General features: G+C 36.6%; 1 protein-coding gene across 1 annotated transcript; it reads left to right on the top strand.

The window, feature by feature from the left end:
• Window positions 1–12,705: 12,705 nt before the first annotated feature.
• Window positions 12,706–21,075, top strand: LOC126968114 (uncharacterized). Its single transcript, XM_050812928.1, has 6 exons — window positions 12,706–12,919; window positions 15,032–15,211; window positions 15,586–15,717; window positions 17,755–17,937; window positions 18,972–19,114; window positions 20,532–21,075. Exons 1-6 carry the CDS (start codon window positions 12,743–12,745, stop codon window positions 20,800–20,802), a joined length of 1,086 nt encoding a protein of 361 aa, XP_050668885.1. The 5' UTR covers window positions 12,706–12,742; the 3' UTR covers window positions 20,803–21,075.
• The last annotated feature ends 2,611 nt before the right edge of the window (window positions 21,076–23,686 follow it).

The following is a 23,686-nucleotide window of genomic DNA, read 5'->3' as shown; positions in this document are numbered from 1 at the left end:
CAGCCAGCAGTATCGTGTTCGTCGAATCCTTTCCTTCTATAGATGAGAAAAAAGCAAGAGTGTCCCCGTTTGCCAACGTCTATGTAAGTCGTATCCTGATTAAAGTTATAAACTACATTTTATCTAAAACCATCAATCGCACTCGTACAACTCTGAGAGAGCGTCGTCATGCATAGCACGAATCTATCATAAATCAAGTTTTTTGTTCACAATAACCAAGCTTATTTATCTAGCAACCCGTTACATAAACCGCATAATGATACCTCGATTATTATAAACGCATGTGGGAATCACGTTTCAAGTGGCCGGCGCCAAGTTTGGCGCCAAAACAGCTCAGCTTCTGCAGACGCGTTGGATATGTTGGCATATTAGAGATTAAATGAAGTTATAGTTTTATTCGGATCGAATACATTTTTTTATAAGTTCAAATGATTGTTTAGTTAAAGTAGATTCAAAATACAAAAAAGAAGCCCATCGCTTTAAACAAACTAGATATTAATGATTGTCTTTCATAAACTGAATCATTAAGCTGAGAAAACTATCTAGATTAGGTATCTTTAGCAGCAATTGAGAAGATTAATAGAACTTTTTCTTATCTTGTAGCCAAAATTTTGATCATACCAGTTTTTTTATGCTTTTGCAATAATCTTACAGGTGGACAAAACTATGCGCGAGGTTCTTGATAATATGAAGATAAATGTATACAGTTCTTACCACTTTAAGTCTTGGGAAGTTGATATGGACAATATGGTAACCCATGTGGAGTTTATAGCACACTTCAACTATGTGAAGATACAGTGTGCTGCCTTTTTTTACTATGGAAGAAAAGATGTAAACGAACAGGCATACATTGGTAAGATATGTTATATTATTAATATTTAGTAAGATCAGCGGGGAGGGGAATGGTCAATTTTCGTATTCTTTCATTTCATGAAATAAAATAAAATGATTTATTTTACAATAAAAAACAAAAACATATTTGAGATCCTCTTACCGAGTCCTTTCCGAGGCATTTTTGATATATGACAATGTAAGTTTTGCAAAACCTTGTTTTTATTTCCTATTTTGTCCCCCGAAAATGATTTATAAAAACATTTCATGACATTACACGATGCTACCAAATTTCACCTGATTTTTTCCTGTAGATTTGGAACAAATTAGCTGTGCCAAACAGACGGAAAGACAGACATAGACGAGCGATACTATAATGGTTTCGTTTTTTCATATTTTGTACGGAACCCTATACTCTTTCATATTTTTTATGTGGGAGGCTCCTTTGCACAGGATGCCGGATAGTTTATGGGTACCACAACGGCGCCTATTACAGCCGTGAAGCAGTAATGTGTAAATATCACTGTGTTTCAGTCTGAAGGGCGCCGTAGCTACTGAAATTGACTTTAGATCTTATGTCTCAAGGTGACGAGCGCAATTGTACTGCCGCTCAGAATTTCTGAATTTTTTCAAGAATCCTGAGCGGCATTGCATTGTAATGGGCAAGACGTATCAATTACCATCAGCTGAACGTCCTGCTCGTCTCGTCACTTATTTTCATAAAAAAAAAACTCAAAAGGCCTCCCACTGATATTAGTTTATTATGAAAACTCTTTATTTTTTTGTTTTCAGCGATACACAAGAGTGGCATGGCTTATGACGGTGGTATAGTAATAGATCATAATTTTAGAACCAACGATCCCAACATATACGCGGCTGGTCCCATCACGCGGTATCACAGACGGTATTTCGCTGAAACCAAATGCCACAAGTACTATGATGCATATGAAATTGGTACTAAGGTACTTGACGCATTTAAAATACTATCAATAAGCTGCAATTCCTCGTTTAAAGAGAATTTGAATATTTGTTGCATAGATTTAGAATATTTAAACAATTTGTTAGTTCTAAAGACGTGATAACCATCACTTCTGGGATTCATTACACAAATAAATCTGAAAACAAAATTTTATGAATTTTATGAGTGATCCCGGGTTCGAGTCCCGCATCGTTCAAGTCTAAAACTAAATTGTTTAGATTTGCAAGAGCGACTTCTCGAGTCAACTGGAACTGTTGAACAAAACATACAAGATTTTATCAACGATACGTCATTCGAACGGTTGGCACAGTTGGAAAGACCGCGAGAGGTCGCAGGTTCGAGTCCCGCATTGTTCATAAAATTTTGTTTTCAGTTTTATTTGTTTAAAATATTTGTCATATGATGATGAAGATGTAAACCTTTCTGAATTGCCGTTGAATGCTTAATGTCTAATGTTAATGTTCGACATTCATATATGTAAAACATTCATGTATGTAACATCTTATATATAAAATTCTCATGTCACGGTGTTTGTAGTTAAACTCCTTCGAAACGGCTTTACCGATTCTCATGAAATTTTGAGTGCATATTGGGTAGGTCTGAGAATCGGACAACATCTATTTTTCATCCCCCTAAATGTTAAGGGAGGTCCACGCCATTTCTTTTTTTTTTAATTTTTTTGACATTTTTTTTAAATTTGATTGATTATGAGCATTAAAAAATACATACAACTTCAAATTTTCACCCATCTACGATCAACAGTTACTTTTGTATCGCGATTTTAATATCAGCAATACAACGTTTGCTGTGTCAGCTAGTAATATTATATATGTAAAACTATGGGTACTGTAACCTGAAAATAAAATATTATTACTTTTTATTATAAGTGTCATTTTCTTGACAATCATGAATAAATAACTTTTGAGTTAGTCGAGTGGTATACGTGTCAACCAGTTGATTATACAATGAACTTACGGCCGTTTTCAATAACCTATCTACCCTTAGATTAACTAACGGATACAATGCTGTCACCGTTTAATGACAAGATCTTATCTATCCATAGTTATGTCAAATATAGAATGACAAGACATCTGTCAATAGGTTATTGAAATGTAAGTAAGCGTAAAAGGATAGATTTTTCTGCGTGTACTAACTAAGGATAGATAGTTTATTGAAAACGGCCGTTAGTTAGGTAATAAATTATAAATTACTAGCTGACCCAGCAAACGTTGTATTGCCGATATTAAAATCGCGATACAAAAGTAACTGTTGATCGTAGATGGGTGAAAATTTCAAGTTGTATGTATTTTTTAATGCTGACTCATAATCAAACAAATTTAAAAAAAAATGTCAAAAAATTAAAAAACAAAATTTTGTGTGACCACCCTTAACATTTAGGGGGATAAAAAATAGATGTTGTCCGATTCTCAAACCTACCCAATATGCACTCAAAATTTCATGAGAATCGGTCAAGCCGCTTCGGAGGAGTTGAAATTTTAACACCATGACACGAGAATTTTATATATTAGATGATCACCATATATTTAATTTAAAAAACAGCAGAAGCAGGTTGTGGAATAATTTCCGCAGTTAGTGAACCAAAATACATCATATTATGCGTTGTTTCACGTTTCCGATTAATACTAAATCACTACTACGGCTATGTCACTTTACTACTTATTAAGATATCTATGGTTGAGGATAATTGCTCTATAATTCAGATCATACAAATGGTGTAAGTAATTTAAATAAAAGCTTGTAAAAAAGTACTTACTTCATACATTTACTAACATTGCTGCTTTATTTATTACAGTGATATTAATAATAGTTCTCATGAATCAATGAACAGTGTGCCACGAAAACGCTCATTTAGACATCGTTGGGATGCCGCTAGTGATTTCTTTACCCTTTCACATCTCTAAACAACTCGAAACTTTTGACCGCATGCAAGGCAAGCTTCTAGATCACTGGGTATCCAGTACTCTGAACGGTTTGATAAATCTCGCGTCTTAGAGACATCACTTTGTTGTTTCTATTCTATTACATCGATTACGGGTATAGTTCCGAAAAGCTATATAGCCTCCACCTTCGCACGACACGCCACAAGTTAGGTTATCATCCTCACCATCTGGATGTGTGGCGGTCCTCCAGAGTGCGGTATTCAAGGAGCTTTCTTCCACGTACTACAAAGCTGTGGAATGAACTTCCTTGTGCGGTGTTTCCGGGACGATACGACATGGGTACCTTCAAAAAAAGCGCGCACACCTTCCTTAAAGGCCGGCAACGCTCCTGTGATTCCTCTGGTGTTGCAAGAGATTGTGGGCGGCGGTGATCACTTAACAACAGGTGACCCGTACGCTCGTTTGTCCTCCTATTCCATAAAAAAAAGCGTGATCACTGTCACCTTCGCACCACACGCCAAAACCCCTAATATGATCGTTACCACCTGGCTGTATAGGTTCCTCCATTGTGCGATTTTTGAAATTGGAATTGTCAATTGACGGTTTGTGTCTGGATAAAAATGATCTTGATAGTCGTAAGTCACATAATAAATCCTTGTACGATGTTTTCTCTCAAGTGATCCCTCTGGTTTAGTATGAGAATTGGGGCGGCGGTGATCACTTAACATCATTTGACCCGTAGTTTCGTTTGTCCTATAATCAAATAATATGCTTCCGAAAATACCCAATGAATTATGAGTAATAATAAAATAACTGCATGCTTAAATGAAATCAAACACGTACGTTATTTAAAAATCTTTCAGTTAGCTGAAGTTATTAGAAGCGAGTTGGATCCGCTATTCAAGGAAAAACAAGAGGAAAATATACGACACAGAACTACAACTAATACCAGTCCAAGTAGTTCTTCTGCCGACCCAGAGACAAAAGTGTGGTAATGATATTATTATAAACAATTTGTTATGTTTTTAAAGTGATAACCCTCACTTCTAGGATTAATACACAAATAAAATTTGAAAACAAAATTTTATGACGATACGTGACTCGAGGAGTGAGCTCAGTTGGCAGAGCACTGGCACGGAACGCCAGAGGTCGTGGGTTCGAGTCCCGCATCGTTCATAAAATTTTGTTTTAAAATTTTATTTGTGTAATTATTACAATATAACTGCCGATTGCTGGCAATATACCTGTTTCACGGCAGAAATAGGAGCCGTCGTGGTACTCATAATCTAGCCGGCATCCTGTGCAAAAGATTCTCCCACTGGTGATAAATTACCATATTGTTTTAATCAGTAAAAAAAAAGTGATCACCAATGTCATTAAAATTATGATAAGGCTTATGTATAAAATATTAGTATATATATATATATATATAGTACATTTGCAGGAATTTTACTGAAATAGAAACAGGAGTTCCGGATTTCAAAAAGCCTATTGTAAGGAATTGTACTTTGCCTGGAGGGTTACAGTACTTAGAAGTTCGCTCTCCGGGTATGAAAGTACCGCACCATTATTTGCAGTCTTTGACATATAACGTTAGTTAGTTTTGAATTATATTTAACATAAACCATATAAAATACGAAGACTTTTTGTCAAATTTTATCTATCAAGAAGGATGCTGCTGTATAGATTCTGACTGAGAAAAAAATCATTCGATGCACGATGTATTTTGTTCACGTCTGGGTATTTCTGGATTCCTGTTGATTACCACCAGCAAATAGTTACGTACAATTTAGTGAAGGTCAAAATTAAATGACAGAATTAAATTTAAAATAAATAAGTATTTAAATATTCGAAGAAGACTAGGTCAGTGACCATGACGTGTCATCATTGTGATGAGAAGTTCATGATTGTGAAGGAATCCGGACGAGGATCATTCTGGAAAGAAAAACAACTGTTTTATGATGTGGCATTTAAGCATCTAGGCAGTAGAAGACTATCTAGACCAGTGGAAGAAGTTGAAAACACGTATTACGTAGAATGAGAACAAATTCTAAGGACCAAGTCCAAAGGGCAAACATCCGTTCCAAGAAGCCCTCCAAACACGAGATAGTCAGTAGACACCCGAGCTGTCTAAGGTATAGCCAAGAAGGGATCCTTAAACAACAGACAAGACCCTGAGGTAGACTAGCATGTGTTCTGAAACTTTGTCGGGAAATATCTAAGTAGGCAAGGAGGAGGAAGAGAACACCTTTGTGCTATATATCAACATGTGCTATATATCAACATGTGCTATATATCAACATGTGCTATATATCAACATGTGCTATATATCAACATGTGCTATATATCAACATGTGCTGTCTCTCAAAGTAAAATTTAAAGGAATAAATATTATGACTGTTCATTGTCAGTACATTTATGAAAATTTAATATACGTTCACAAAAATCGTCACCTTTTTGCTCTTAATAGTGATTTTCATTATTATAACACTAGAAATAAGGGATTGCTTGTGACTAATTCTAGTAGACTTCAGAAGATACATAATAGCTTTAAGGGTAAATGTAAACACTTCTATAATAAAGTCCCAGCTACTGTTCAGGCATTATCTATAAATAAATTTAAATGTTATAAAAAAATGGCTCCGTCGTAAATCCTATTACTCCACTGCTGAATATCTAAATGACCGGACAGCCTGGGACTAGATTGTGATTATTTTATAGCGATAGAAATGATTCTACAATATTGTAAATTTTTTTATTGTAAAGAGCGCAAAAAAAGAATGCTGAGAGAGTTTCTTGCACCGCTTCTTCTCTCTCAGAGCACCATTTGTTTCCGAAGCGGTAGTAGTATCTGGTAGTTATTAGAAATGACACCAAAAAGAATTCTAAAGGAATCAATTTTGAGAAAATAAATGCCTTTTATGCCTTTTAATACCTTTGTATAGGGAAGTTACTGCGGAGGTCAAGTTGCACAAAGCGCAAAAGGAACAACATATTTTTTTGGAATAGAAATACATAAAACCCAAACCTGAGGAATCATCGGAGCGCTGCCGGTGTCACAGGAGTGTTGCCGGATTATCGTGTGTCATCATATAAAGTTAATGATAAACATATCCCTATTACTTTTAGGGTTTTGTCATGGAAACTTTCAAGGAAGGTTATTTCAAGCTCCACCTAACTAATGACCTTATTGTGGATGGCATCACATGTTTAACACCAGCTAAGTATTCTCTTGAGAATATCCCGAAACTTTACGGCCTGTCTAGCTCCGCTCTGAATAACGTACATTTGAGATATACAGTGAGTGTTATTAAATGAATTAATATTTTATTAATATAGTTGAGGAATGTTTGGACATTCAAACGTAATTATTATAACTAAAAGCAGTGAGATCTTTTTTTTTATGAAAATAAGGGATGAGTCGAGCAGGGCCTTCAGCTGATGGTAATTCATAAACCCTGCCCATTACAACGCAGTGCCGCTCGGGATTCTTGAAAGACCCAAAAATTCTGAGCGGCAACCTTGAGACATAAGATCTTATGTCTCATTTGCCCACAAATTTCACTAGGTACGGCACCTTTCAGACCGGAACACAGTAATGTTTACATATTACTGATTCTCGGCAGAAATAGGCGCCGTTGTGGTTCCCATAATCTAGCCGGCTTACTGTGCAAAGGAGTAAACGTACCGTACGTACTTATCATCCCACTGGTAAATGTTTACCTTCTTTTAAGTAAAATATGGAATAGGATTACAGACGAGTTACCTGATGGTATGTTTTTTTATTATAATCACAATTCCGAGAGGCGGCCTTTTAGAAAGTGTTTTGACCGCTGAGTTTCTTGTGCCTGTTCTTCTCAGGTCAAATGCATATTTCTTCGAAAGGTTGGTAGATTTTGTCGTTCAACTTTGTACAAAATAATAATTGTATTTTTAAGGCAAATTTATGTGCCTTTCTACTGCTGGCTCTTTAAAACAAATTATAAGGGAGATTCTTGATATAAGATTTTTCTTGGAACCGAATCGTGTTTGAATACTGGTGATGAAAAGTGGATCACGTACGACAAGAATGTCTGAAAATGGTTGTGGTTTAAACCAACGACCTTAAGGACAGTTAAGCTTCACATACAAACATATTATATAATATGTCTAGTTATAAAGGTATGAGGGTATATTCATATTATGTGGACGATACACTATTTTTATATTTATTTATATTTTCGTAACGTAGATCATTTACTCATATAGATCATAGGTTCTTAACGTGGGCGATAACGCCCCCTTGTGGGCGTTTGAGTCTTTCGGGGTGGCAGTAGAAGACCCAGAGAAAATGAGGGGGCATTCAGATGGCGCAGATGGGGCGTGGGTAGATTAAAAAATATAGTCTAAAAAGGCAAAAAAATACACGAAAATACTCTAGAAAAAAACATATTCTCAAAGTGGGCGGTGAGCAAAATAAGGTTGAGAAACTATGATGTAGATAGACTGTGACAGCTGGGAAAATGTCGATAATATTTGTGGTTGACTGTTAACCTCTATTTTGAGCAATGCACGCACACTAACACAAGGCGACATACAATCGCGAGTGTAAGACGTGGCTTGTCACGCCCACTAAGGTAATAAACCTGGCCTGTTTTCATCAGTTGTCTAGCAGCAAGAGGCTCTATCTAGACGTATAAATTATCTTTGCTTCGTAACGGTAAAATTACGTTTTATGTTTTTCAGACAAAAAAATTGGATAACTTTTATGATTTCTTCCGCATGCCGTGGGCAACGTTTTTGTACCACGATCACGTTGACGACCTATTCGCTTCGGTCCAAGAAGTTGTTCCAAAGGTAATCTTAGACTTGAATTTCAGAAAGGAATTCAATAAGAAATTGACGTTACGATCATCATAAACTGTCTAAATAACGTTGTAGTTAACAGACGACGATTGTTCAAAAATTCTCACTTTTTGAACGCCAGGCTTACCTAGTAATAAAATTTTAGATAAGTTTAATAATATTAGCAATTCATGTTAATATAAAGAGAGAAGAAAGCTCGAAACATCTGTGCGAGCGAAATAGCGAGCGATTTTTTTCTCTATATCCGATAATAATTAGTGTTGATGTCAATATAAAAAAATTCTAATATGTAATACGATTTAAGAGGAATGAACCAGATCATTTGTAGACTCACATACTTCTTCTGTTTCTAACAAAATTTACGAAGCGACGCCAAGAGAAGGGTATAAAACTAAATTTTATCAGATCTTTGATTCGAAAGTTAATTTAAAATTAATATAACTTAATTATTAATCTTTAGTAATTTACAAAAAAATTGTATAACAGGGTTCAGCGACTGGAGAAACTCTTAAGGAAGGACTTCGAAGAATCGCTGATAAAATAGTATATCCTGTGAGTATTTTAGGTTATTAAATCCTTCATTATTTTGTGCTTAGCTGAGATAGGCTTGGAGCAAAGGTTCTCAACGTGGGCGATAACGCCCCCTTGTGGGCGTTTGAGACTTTCGGGGGGGCAGTAGAAGACCCAGAGAAAATTAGGGGGCATTGAGATGGCGCAGATAGGGCGTGGGTAGATTAAAAAATATAGTCTAAAAAGGCAAAAAAATACACGAAAATACTCTAGAAACAACATATTCTCAAAGTGGGCGGTGAGCAAAATAAGGTTGAGAAACTATGGCTTGGAGTATTTGAATCTTTTGCTGCGTCATCAAGAATTAATTCAACATTGTTAAAGTAATATATATATATACTGATATATTTTCCTTTTTTGTGTTTACGTCCAATATCGCATTGTTAATCCAGTGGACCTCAAAACACAAACAAAGCGAGTACATTCCTCAGTTTAGTTGTACGTAAAACAAAGTTCCTGGAAAAGTTGAAATATTATGCAATGCAAAAGGTTTTCATAATATACATCTTACGAGATATAATAATAACTCTATGTCTGTATTTATAATTTTTTTTTATTTGTAGGGCGGCTAATTTGGAATTCACCTTCTTTGTTTTTATTATTTGTTGTTCTAACAAAACATGTATAGTATGTCCACACTCAAAATATGTAACTATTACAGTTTATGAGATATACACCCCGCTGACTAATAGAAGGAGTGACAGAGGGGTCTTTGGCTGAGATCTACAGAGCGTACTTATAGACGTTGCTAAGATTTTTCTTACATAGAACTTAGTTCAGTGTAAGCATAGCATAATGTTTGATTTCGTTTTTATTGTCATTAGACAACTGATATTATACTGAGCTTAAGCTAGGACAGCCCAATGCAAAAGTCAAGTTCGCGTTTTATCACACTCAGCCATGATTTAGGTAGGTAAAATACGCTCTATAGGTTTAACCTTAGTAAGTGGAAGTGGTATTCTTGTGAGTCCACTGGTGTTTCAAGAGAATACAGATGTTGGTTACTTTTCATCAGGTAAGCTGTTTGCTTGCCCTCCCATGCTAATGTAAATAGCCAATTAAATATGTTACAGGCATCATTGGACACAAAAGTGGAGATATGTTCGAACTTTGAGAAGTCACCTCACGTGGAGGCGATCACAAAGTACGTGATACAATGGGTGGCGGAGAACGACATTCTCTTGCCAATGTATCTGCAGCCGTGGCAGAAGGCCGAGTATGCCTACGATCTGGAGAGCAACCCCGCTTTCAAACGCAAGAAGAAGAATATCACGAAAATGTTGGCGACCATATATTAGAATTTAGATTTAGAATTTAGAATTTTCTCTTACTCAAAGAACTTGTAACGAGACTCTTATCATGTGTTATATTTGTCAATAAAATTTTGGTTTTTCTTATTCAAATGTTTTATATTAACCGTTTCACGGCTAGTCAATTGAGTAGATTTTTGCAAATTTTCATAATCACGTCATATCTCACGTTACTCAACATACAGAATGCACCAAAGCCCAACCGCACGGCTTAGACTGAGAGCATACTGCCGCCGAATTCCACCTTAGCACGACACGCCACAAGTTAGGATATCATCTCCACCATCTGGATGTGTGGCGGTCCTCCACAGTGCAGTTTTCAAGGAGCTTTCTTCCTCGTAACACCAGGTGACCCGTACGCTCGTTTGTTCTCCTATTCTATAAAAAAAAATACTTCGACTTTACTATCTTTGGTTTCGATTTAATAGTCATTTAACAGCTCAAATTATACTGAGTATAAGATAATGTTCCCAATGCAAAAGTCAAGTCAAGCGTTTTATCACACTCAGCTTAGTTATGCGTAAGTAAAGTCTGAGCAACGTCTAATTACGCTCTATAGATCTCGGCTTTAGAGTTAGTAGTTACACTCGTCCTCCACCGAAGGATCAACCTACCCTCAACCTTTGACGGAACGACCGCTTTAATCGGGAATGTAAGCTCTGCTTCAACCAATTCGACGCGTGTATCGCATCTACATGAAACACCCTCAACACATGTTGTTTCACCGAATTCTAGACCGACAATGGATTTCCGCAGTCACACCTAATTCAATATTTTTTAAAACACCTCATTACTTTTGAAAAGAAGGTAGGATATATTTTCCAATCCCTAAATTTTATACTAAGCTTAATTTTTTTGTGATTGACGAACCATGCTTAAACCGTGCTATGTAGTATGTCGTATGCGTTTTCGTTACCGCAGGAAGTCGCGATGCCATAGCCGCATCGACGTCATAGCCGAAAAACCGTCTTGATTGCAGTGCGGTGTCGTACAAAGACCAGACAATACATTTAAATTTTGTCATGAGTAGAGTCATGTCTAAAACAGCCTTACGTATTTCAAGACATATACGTGGATCTTTTTATAAGATGAATTAGTGACGAGACGGGTAAAACGTTCACCTGATAGTAAATTATACGCCCTGCACAACAATGCAGTGCGAATAAGGATTCTTGTTTGAACGCAATTTTCTCAGACATTGGGCATGACAGTTGGAGACATAGGATGTTGTCTCATTGTCATGCATCATAGTGCAGTTCACAACGCACGTCATCGTTTCCTCGCGTCGCGGTCGGGTGGATTTCTGTTCCACAAAGCCTTCAACAACAACGATGGAATGAAATGACTGTATTGCGTTCGATATCGCATTCAATTATTGAAAGTGCCAAATGAAAGCTAGTTAATTCATCAAGACCGGTAATTTCACTACCTTCGGCGCCCTTCAAACTGAAACACAATAATAATAATTTATTTATTCAGGCTTAAAAACTAAATGTAAGTTGTCAAATGCTAAGGCATTTTTCGGGCGTGGAGATTTGGCAAGAGCCTCGTTATGGGACAATCTATTCTACTCGCTATCAGACCAAGGGTGCTGTTGGTGCTGTCTCTTATGCGGCGCAGTATGGAGACAGATTTTTTTCTCAAAATTGTATGGAAACAATTATTAAATCAATACGCGTTTACGGGAACACACCGCAAGCACTGCAGTATTTTGGAAAACTCGACAGCATCCTCAGCGTGTTATTATACTAAACGCGTAAGGCGTTCACTGTCCTTTCAGTACAGCTTATCCACAGGCAGCATGAGTAAAAGGACTGGCTAAAACCGCTTAGCAAATTTATCTTTACCTCTTTCGTATTGTGTGAATCTACGGGCCAACATATTCCCCTGGTCACCCAACGCGTTACGCTCCCTCTCAATATCAAGGTCATCTGAAAGGTACCTGGTTCTGTTTAGCGGTACACCGTACATCGTGAGTTCTGGTACCCTATCGACTTTATGTTCACGCGGTTGCAACACAAGAACCTCACTTTTTGTCGTGTAATACCTGAGTTCGTGGGTCGCGGCGTACACCTCACTTACATTACTGCTTCGAGGCATAAATGTTTGTAGTACCTACTCATGTAGCCGGTATGCTGTGCAAAGAAGCTTTCCACTGGTGGAACTAACTACATTCATTACTCTTATTCTACCATTGCACTGCTATAGTTCTCTTTGTCACCTATCAAGTTAGAAATGTCACTTTTGTTATTTTATTTTATTTGAATGCAGTAAAGTATTTTGTTTGGACCAAGTAAAATCAGAATATGTCGCAACCAAAGCCAAATAAGCCGCTGGTTTTGAACGACCTGCTGTTGCAGAATGTGAACACCTGGGGCAATGTGCAGTACAACATCCCGTTACGACTGTCGAGCAATGAGACGAGGACGTCGACAAGCATCGGTCATAGAGAGATTCCTGCTATCCCTCATAGCTTGGATTGTGTACGTGCTACATCTTATCAGGGTTAACTTGTCCATTCCTGGAAATTACTATCCTCAATGTTTTGTGTGTGCGTCTATTATTTGAAAGTTCCGTCAAGTTTGTTAAATACCCTAAGACAGTATAGAATTTTTAATGGTAGCGTTGATAGTTGTTCAGGATAATACTAGCATTCGAATTTCTAACTGGACATCGCAACGCAACTCGCGTCTCGCAAGGACATGTTTGCCTGACAAAGCCACTTTATGGAATCATTTACTGCACTATTCGCAAACCGATGCATAGAGACTGATATTGTAAAAGTCTACAGGCGGCTGGTTATACTAACCATCAAGTTACCCATTTGCCTAATTTATTTAAAATAAAAGAGCAAACGAATATCTTTCATAATTCAGTAGATATCCCGGATTCGCTAGCGAAATTATGCTAAATGTAGCAGACCGTCCATTTTTCGTACTTACAAAAGCGTATACAAAACTTGGCAAAAATTCTATAGAATGATTTGTAACTCTTTAAGGTAACCAAACACTTAGATATGTCCTTGTTCTTGCGATGCTAGAAGGCATAGCTGACGGTGATCACTTACTATAAGGTCATACTCAAAGCTAAGAAGTAAGACTAGATCGTATCCTACTCACTGGTCAGTGAATAACCAGGTGATACAATTTTAAATTCTTATTCGTAAAAAGGTATAATGTATATATACTATAGGTATAATATCTATGCCTTCTTTCGAATGCAATAATAAATTATACATTTTCTACTTCTATTTTGAAATCGGGAATAATTATATCTAGGCATAAAAAGGCATAAAAGGCATTTATTTTCTCTAAATTGATTCCTTTAGAATTCTTTTTGATGTCATTTCTTATACTACTAGATACTACTACCGCTTCGGAAACAAATGGCGCTCTGAGAGAGAAGAAGTGGCGCAAGAAACTCTCCCAGCATTCTTTTTTTTGCGCTCTTTTCAATAGGTAACTTGATTTAAAAACTTTGAGGTTTGGAAAGTAACTGGTTCAAGTAAAAGTATTGAGATTGATTATGACTTGGAACGAGTTATCGATTTCATTGGCCCAGGCCAGACTCCAGATCTGGTTGAACTAGTAGCATCTATGCATAATTTTAGAATTCAGCCAAATAAGGGCCTACGCAGACCGGGACGGCAAGGCAAGGGATTTTAATTTTTACTAATGGACATTCAACCGTACTGGTACAGAAATACGACATAAATTGCTATGCTTTAAAATGATGCCGTGGCATTGAAAGGGATTTTATCGCAACACGCGCCACAGGCTCCCGTGGCGGGATGCCGTGGCATACTGCGGTAGGCAACGGCATGCCACGGACTCCGGCGCTCGTAGTGATATACTGCGGGGTGCGGCGGCGGGAGTAGAGAAGCGGGGAATGCACACCAATATTGACCATCCATTTGCGCCCGCGTCTTTGACGACTGTGCTACATCATTAAATAAATTATTGAATTCACCCTTTGATTCCCTTTCTTTCCATAAATTATCAACCCAAAATCTTCTTCTATCCCTATTATTAGCCTGTGCACCTTCTTCTTCATCTGCAATAATCGATATCAACACCAAATCCCAATCTACCATTTTAAAACTGAGGCACACCAACACTCGATCAAACGCAACTGAAGACTAAAAGTGTATCAGGCAGCAGGAGTCGCTGAGGCGTGCTTTGTCGTGCCGCGGCACGCCGTGGCATGCCGTGGCAAAGTGCTGGAATGCCGCGGTATCTAAGCGGCCAGTGTGCGCTGACTCACGGCAAAATCCCTTGCCTTGCCGTCCCGGTCTGCGTAGGCCTTTAGGTAAAAATTTAAAGACGAAATATCTTATGTGGAATTCGTAAAAAAAGTTTTTTTAAATTTTGTATTATATAATCTATTTAATATAATAACTGTATGCAGCAATTTAAAAACCATAGGGCTATGCTAATAAATACTTGAAAATAAATAAATGAAATAAAGTATTTAATAACAGAATTGTGGCTTTTGTAGATTTGTATTTATAAAAAACATTGAGCTTAAAATTTCAACACAAAACACACTTAACAATAGAATATAAAATAATGGTAGATATACTGTTTCTAATTTAGAAAATCGACGATCCTTTGCCGAAACGCGTGACCGGCCGAGACATGGTTGTGGAAAAGGAGTCCTACCGCACTACCACAGGGGAATACTGCGTGAAACCCAACCCCAACAAAGCCATGGAGAGAGCTGATTGTGGAATCAATTGCCGCAGAGTTATTTACATGACTGGTGTGGAGAAAAGGGTAATTTATTTTGTTAATATATTAGAGGAGGACCGAATTTGTAAATTGCGAAAAGAATGAAATGAATAATGTTTGAGAATTTTTATCTGTCTGTTTTAGTACGCCAATTTTAGCGCAAGCTTTTTTGCCATTTAATTAAAGTAAGAAAAATAGCATCATAACATTTAGTGTATGTTTCATTCTGATCGGTTTACAAACAAATAAGTTAACGCGGTCAAAGTCGCGACGAACCATCCTTCAAAAAATTTATTTGCCGTCAAGTGTGGATCACGCTTGTTTGTATGTTTTACAGGGCGACAAAAGATCGTAAAATGTAAATTATATAATCTTCGGGACTGTCACTAGCGACTATTTTATTTCATTATTTCTTGTAGTTACAAGGCCAGAACATCGTACAACCGACCATCATATCGGAGATGAAGGACTCGTACAGAGGAGTGAAGAGGACGCCTACAGCGCCGCCGGAGATAACAGTGAAAGCTCCCGATCCTGAATATATCTTCGATGTTAGTATTTTATCTCTGTTAGATATCCCTTGACATAAGGAGGGAGGGAGTGGGAAGCTTCTTTCCCCGGCCGCCTTTATTTGTGTTTCATAGCTTACATCACATAAATTTACGACCGTTTTCAATAAGGTATTTCTAGGTTCCGATACATTGCTGGTCATCTTATCTATCCATAGTTCTGTCCAATACAGTTATAGTCCAATGCTTTATATCCATAGGGTATTGAAATGTAAGTAAGCGTAAAAGGATAGATTTGTCTACCTCCAGTAAGTTAAACTAAGGATAGGTAGGTTATTGAAAACGGCCGTAAATGGATTTTTAACCCACCGTTATATAGATTACGACACAAATTTAATGGATTTTTAACCCACCGTTAAATATGCGGCAGGGAGGACAAATGACCGTATGAGTCACCTGATGTTAAGTGATCACCGCTGCCGCAAGCACGAGAGATATTACAAATTTAGAAGTTTTCCTTTTAGAAAGTTGTGTACGCTTTTTTTGAAGGTAGCCGTGTCGTATTGTCTTGGAAACACCACACAAGGAAGCTCATTCCATACCTTGGTTGTACGTGGAAGAAAATTCCTTGAAAACCGCACTGTGGAGGAGCAAAACACATCCAGATCGCGGGGTTGATATCGTAATAAAGTAAAGTGGAACTTTCGCACAATACCGCTATTTATTGGCTGTCGGAATCAGGTGAAACAGCTCTTCTGAACACTCCCAGGAAAATGCGATAGAAGACACATAATGAAGCGATGTCTCTACGCTACACCAAGTGATCTAGCTGTTCACAGATCACTGGATAATAATATATGTATGTATTTTAATAAGGTTTATCAAAATAGTGATGAATATCTTATTAATTAAATAGGATTAGAAAATGATAGTAAATAAAAGCTTAGACATATTTAATAAAAAATAATAAATATAATAACTGCATTAATGTCTTGTGTGGTAAACAAATAACAGAGTAGGTACTGAACGGTGGTCTCATGCCGTTGCCATATGGCAACATGTATAGCTGACATGAGGTTAATGTCCAAATATAATACTATAAATGAAATAGCGGCAAAACTAATAACATCTAATAATAATAGCGATAAAATGATAGAGCGACATCTCAAGTCAATTTCCTAATATGCAAATATTGGGGTTGAGCAGGTTATCAACTGTAAAGTAGATCCTGAAGATGAAGCCAAAACCTGAGAGAAGCGCGCTCGCACGGAAGAAGAGGTCGCGCGTTCGAGTCTCGCAACGATCATATATTTTGTTTTTAAATTTAAATTGCACTATAAATTACCTATTTTGTTTAATGAAGCATCACTTTATAATAATAATAATTTATCTATTTATTTTAATAATAATTCTATCTCTCAAATTACCATGAAGAGTGTATGAAATTCAATAATAAAAAAAAAACATCTGCAATTTAAGTATCTTTACATTTTATTTTTATTATCGTCAGTATTTGATTATGTAAGTCCTATGTTCGATATTAGAAATGGACTGTATATACTGCCCACACATACGTCACGCAATTGTCGCGCCTTGCTCCACCAATTTGCTACCGGTTTCAACTTAGGGTTGAAGTACCACAGTGATATATCTTCACAGTTGAAATCAAGACCGAACAACCTACGTTTTCTTTCTTTTAGCGTCGGTCTTGACGATAAGATTTTTATCAGTTGTAGGCTCCTTTGCACAGGATACCGGCTAGATTATTGGTGCCACAACGGCGCCTATTTCTGTCGTCAAGCAGTAATGTGTAAACATTACTGTGTTTCGGTCTGAAGGGCGTAACTAGTGAAATTACTGGGCAAATGAGACTTAAATTCTTACGTTTAAGGTGACGAGCGCAATTGTAATGCCGCTGAGAATTTTTGGGTATTTCAAGAATCCCGAGCGGCACTACATTGAACTAGGCAGGGCGTATCAATTACCATCAACCGAAGGTCCTGCCCGTCTCATCCCCCATTTTCTTAAAAAAAAATCAAACGTGATCAGTGGCCTAATTTGAAAGGTTTTCTCATTTAGGTTGTTGCAGCTGGAAGAAATGAAGCCCCAGTAATACCGGGAAACGCCGCAGGGTTCCGTAGACTTCTTGATCCTTACGTCACCACTAACAGAGCATATCACAAACCCTTCTCAGTTGAAGACCAGTATGGAATTGGTGCCAAAGATCAAATAACATTTTATTCAGAGTTCAATGTGCCAAAAGTAAGTAACTAGTGTTTATTATTATTATTACTAATTGACCCGACTGACGTTGTTCTGTACACCTATTTATATAAAAATGAATCTCTATTTCCCTTGGTGGTGATCCCTACCATCACGCGTGAACGGCATGACGGATTTCGCTATTTCTTTTTTTGTCGTGTTTGTTATTGTCAGGAGAAAGTTCTTATGAAAGTATAAATTAAGAACATTAATGAACATGAATTGTGTATCTTACATAGGTCTACACTATTGTATATTATACACTTGTATCTTAATACTTTAAAAAACGGTAGTTGAAGGGCATGGGTATAAGGGTATCATTCAGATATACGTTTATGTTTAATTTTTAACTAATTAAATAAGATTACACATTTCCGATGGCTTTAGACTACATTATTCCCGAATACATAATTTTTTTTCTATTAACAGAAGAGCGTCTGTCGGGTCAGCTAGTAATAAATAAAATACTGAATGATTTTGTCAATAATATTTCATAACATCAAGAATTATTTCCCTGTTGTTATAATGAAATTGTTTGTCGATAAATTCTCTCATAGAAACTAAGTCCATACAAATCAAATATCGGAAATAAAAATAGCTATGGGTCTAAATTTTTATAAGTTGAATGAACTGTAATTTAATTTAATTCAATTTAATTGTGATTTAATTTTTAATTTATGACATAATCGTGATTCAAATTTTAAAACATAGAATTACTACTTTTTAATGTACTTATTTTCTTTTTATATAAGAATTTATTTGTGCCTATAATTGAGGAAGCTCTCAACTTGTATATTTAACTATATTTTTTTTACATGAATTAGTTTTTTTTAATTGTTCATAGTTCATTTGGTGCAATAAATAAATAAATAATAAACCAGGTTTGACGGGATAAGATCTTAGTCATATAAAATATGTTTTGTTACTTTTTATCAATGAAGAATTATAAAAAAAATAAGACCGATCATTTTGTACGTAGAAGTCATTTGTTCTTTTCGGTTCAATTCCTAATTTCACTATCAATTATTTCCAAGGTTCGTGGTTTTGGTCCTCGTTATAAAGAGATCTGGATGCCACTGACAGCGAAGGTCCACAGAGCTGTTTATGACAGAATACATGTTAAGAGAGAATGCAAGGAAGTTGCAGCCAGTCACAACCCCGTCAATAATATAAAAGGGTATGATGCTTATGAGTGTATTTGTATTATTAGGAACATTCAAATTTAATAAATTTTATTCAAAAAACAATATAAAATCACTTATTGAAAGTCCAGAACTACCATCCATTCGAAAAAAGCATCATGCCTTAGACCTGCGAAAGAAGAAGATCGGGGGGGAACGAAACTCATCGGGGTTCTATTTTTTATAAAAATGTCTTTAAAATGTGATATCTTATAATGAAATTCATTATTTAATAGCCTGAGGGTCCATCCTCAATCTGTATTATCATTAAGAAAGTCATTTATTGTACGGTAACCTCCACCACAAAATCGTTTTTCATTGTTTTTTGAATTTTGTAATACATTTCTTTTGAACATTTTCTGGGATCTTGTTCATTACATCGCCCCTAGAAGATTTTTTAACATGACTTAGCCGAATAGTAGGAATAAGTTTGTTCATTTCTTGGCAAAATTATTTACTTGAACATTGCAATGAGAAACTAATCTGCGACCTAAATATACTATGTAATGATTTGCATAATAATGTTCACTAGTGGGAGGCTCCTTTGCACAGGATGCCGGTTAGTTTATGGGTACCACAACGGCGCCTATTTCTACCATTAAGCAGTAATGTGTAAGCATTATTGTGTTCCTGTGTGAAGGGCGCCGTAGCAAGTAAAATTACCGGGCAAATGAGACATTTTCTGTCTCAAGGTGACGAGCGCCGTTGTAGTGCCGCTCTGAATTTTTGAGTTGTATTGTTATTGGCAGGGCGTATCAATTACCATCAGCTAAACGTCCTGTTCGTCTCGTCTCTTATTTTATAAATAAAAAGATTTTTCTGATATCATTAATTATTGGAACAAGGCTGTTCTAACTTTTTTATTAGTTACAAGTTTTAGAAATGTTGGCGTTCTTATGATTGATATACATACTCGTATCTGGGAAACGTAAGACTGGTATGCTTTTTCCATGAGACTGATAAATGATTATAAATATATACTAAAAAGCCTACGTATATTGGATATATGTTCGTCTTAAAGTAGAAAGTCAAAAGAATTGTTAAAAAACGTTTGTGTGGTAAAGGTTACTATAACAAATAATTAATGATACCATAAATTTTGAATAGAGCGAACGAACTCAGGCTATTACGTATTATGTACGATATTATATTGTAACGAAATTTAAAAAAAAGCCCGCTGAGATTCTTGCGCCCGTTCTTCTCAGTTCACAGCCATACTATTTCGAATGGTTACTAGTTGTTTCTAGTATATTTCAATTTGAATGTATCTTTCTAAATGATTTCTGTATAATATTTGCCTTTTATCCACCCATCTAATGTGTTGAAAAATACTAACGTTGAAATTGCTATATTCGGGCATACACATGAGTTGACTTACTCTATCATGTATCGTTAAAATCGTTTGATTTTCAGAGTCTTTGAGTCCGAAATGAAGAAGAAATACAGGGTTCCCTTTGCGTCGTCACCTTTAGCATCTTGGGGCCATGGAGAGATGTTCGACCTGGCACCGTTCCCACCCAACCCTTACCAGACAAACATTGCGCCGTTTATGTATTGCAGCGACTACTGCCATATTGCTCAAGGGACTCCGCCCTACACTGTAATAGACCAGCTAAAGCATGATAGGAAAGCACATGTGCCACCTACAAACCAATATATTGTATCCAGGGATTTCGTTGTATGATCAACTTTGGACTTCATATCTTACATTAAATTAAAACAAATGAAAGCTTTCGATGAGTTTTCTTTATGGACAAGGAAGACATACGAGCGTACGGGTCACCTGGTGTTAAATGATCACCGCCGCCCACATTCTCTTGCAACACCAGAGGAATCACAAGAGCGTTGTCGGCCTTTAAGGAAGGTGTTTTTTCTTTTCAAAAGAAATAGCTTGGTCCAACAATAAAATGTCAGAAATTATTTAGGATTATTATAACCTGTGTTTTTTATATAAGAGGGGGCAAACGGGCAATAACCTCACGGTATGGGGAGTGGTGAGGTAACTGCCCATGAATATCCGCAACAACAGGTGCCAAGAGATGCGTTGCCGGCCTTTAAGGTAGTAAGCTCTTCTTTCTTCTTGAAGGCCCCTAAGTCGTATCAGTTTGGGAAAACAGCAGCCAGTAATTGATACCACAAAGTGGTAGTGCGAGGCAAGAAGTTTCTTGCAAAACACACGGTTCTAGAATGCCAGATTTCAATTGCAGTATTTAGCATTTTGATGTTATGTCCGGTGGTGGAATTCGGTCGCTGGAATCGACCCGAACAGCTCCTCTGAGCACTCCCCGTGATAAATGCGGTAGAAGATGCAGAGAGAACACAGATCTTTATGCAACGCCAAACAAGCCGATCGGAGATGACTTGATCATCGATAATTCGAGCCGCTCTTCGTTCTATGCGATCAAATGGATGAAGCTACTCCATGTGAGGCCAAAATTACGCCCTATATAGTTGCACGCGGTGCCTTATAGTGAAGTACTGTCTCGCCTTACTAAGTACACCAAGCTTTTTAGAGACTAGGTTGGCCTTCTCTTCCACGTGAACCATGGAACTAAACGTCACACGTTTTATGGAAGCCATAAAGCTAATAAGAAGAATCAGATTACTACTTTAAAAGTATTTAGCTGATTCTTTCAGGTGATCTATTATCTTCATAATAGATGACATCCTAGACGACGAAGTGCGTAGACGTCGTTAGCGCAAAAGGTAGAAACATGACCCCGGTTCGAACCCCACCCGATACGTACCAATGTGTTCCTGGTTTCCATATTCAAATGTACGTTTAATCAGCGCTATATAAGGTTGGAAAGGTTTTGTGATTACCTGGTGTAAATAATATGAAAAAGTTTATCAAAGTAATATTTGCCACTACTCCACAGTTCAATAACCTTGCTTTTCTGTTGTATGAATTATATTTTTTAAAGATATAAATACGAATCGGCAATGCTCTTCTGATTTCTTCGGTTTACTTAAGAGAATATGGATCAGAAAAACACAGAAACAATACACGCCTTTTAATCCTTTAAAAGTGTTTTATTTAAATGACAAACATGTAGGGGTTAAGCAAAAAATTAATTGCACTGGTTGACAATTTTTAGATGACGTAACTTTAACTGTTAACCGCAACCGTCTAATCTTCGCCGGTTAAAGCTATTGTTAATGTTAAATAGCTAAATAGCGACCTTTCAAGTTTCAAATAAACATTCGATATTGACTAACTTTAACTATGCCTAGAAATCCGATGGTGCAACACATTCCAGTCCATGTTAAAGTCAGCGTTACTGTTAACGTTAAATGTGACAAACCTTAACTATAACAGCCAATATGATGCAACCCAGCCTGAGTTACATAATCATCAGAATCATCAGCCGGAAGACGTCCATTGCTGGACAAAGGCCTTCCCCAAAGATAACCACGACGATCGGTCCTGCGCTGCCCTTATCCAACGTATTCCGGCGATCTTGACCAAATCGTCGGTTCATCTTGTTTATTTTATATATATATATATATATATATATATATTTCATCCGCTTACCAACACTGCGTCTTCCGGGCCATCTGTCCGTCGAACTATGTGCCCTGCCCACTGCCACTTCAGTTTCGCAATCATTTGGACTATGTCGGTAACTTAATAAGGTAAGTTACATAATATTACAACTTGTTTATGGTACAATATAAGGTTGGAACGATGTAGGTAATAAGAATATACAATGAAGCATTACATTTATTAAATGCATTATATATATATATATATATATATTATTTATCAAAGAATTTTGTTCTGTCGTTAATTTTACATTTGATATTGTGTATTAAAACAAAGAATTCAAGCTTTTACTGTCTTTTTATTTCAAAATTCAAGCTGCATTTATACCAGAATTGTATCCAAAAATGTCAAATATCCAGGAAGCTGGCACATGAAATAAGCAAATCTGTAATAAAAACAACAGGCTTATAAGTAATATAATTGAAATAGGCTTTGTTTATGAAAACAAATATTATTTTGGTAAATTGGAAATGCCTTGTGACTCGACTTTTGTATTAGCTTATTAAGTAGTTATAGTTAAACTCAAATGATAAACAAGACGCCAAAACGTATCAATATACGTGGGTAACACTGAAAATGTTTAGAAGTGTCATTTAATTTCTACCAAAATTTATGAACGATGCGGGACCCAAACCCGTGCCTCTCTGGTCCGTCCGAGTGCTCTTACCCACTGAGCAAACCATCAATGCATCGATCGTAAACCTTGCTATGTCATGTTCAACATGTAGATGCTCAACCCCAATAATTGAATTTTATGAAATTGACTTGAGATCTCGCTCTTTCAAATCTAAACAGTTGGTTAATTTTAAGTGATATTCCTCACTTCCGGGATTAAACCCGCGCCTCTCGGGTTCCGTGCGAGTCCCACATCGTCCATAAGTTTTGGTACAAATGAAATTAATGCATTATTTGATCACTAAATTAAGTATTTAACATTGATTAATAATTAATTAAGGCAAGAAAGAAAGATGAATAACCAAGTCACGAATTTACAAATCGATAAACAAAAGAAGTAAAATTT

Source organism: Leptidea sinapis, chromosome 14 (genome assembly GCF_905404315.1).
Source record: "Leptidea sinapis chromosome 14, ilLepSina1.1, whole genome shotgun sequence".
NCBI lineage: Eukaryota > Metazoa > Arthropoda > Insecta > Lepidoptera > Pieridae > Leptidea > Leptidea sinapis.
Note: the sequence above shows the minus strand (reverse complement) of the source record. Positions and strands in the feature narration are given on the sequence as shown.

What these genes read in the sequence shown, in the direction of transcription:
- LOC126968114 (XM_050812928.1), top strand. Translation starts at nt 12,743, where the DNA reads ATGTCGCAACCAAAGCCAAATAAGCCGCTGGTTTTGAACGACCTGCTG. An exon ending in TCCCTCATAGCTTGGATTGT is followed by an intron (nt 12,920 to 15,031) that starts GTACGTGCTACA and finishes TTTCTAATTTAG; the next exon opens with AAAATCGACGATCCTTTGCC. An exon ending in TGACTGGTGTGGAGAAAAGG is followed by an intron (nt 15,212 to 15,585) that starts GTAATTTATTTT and finishes TATTTCTTGTAG; the next exon opens with TTACAAGGCCAGAACATCGT.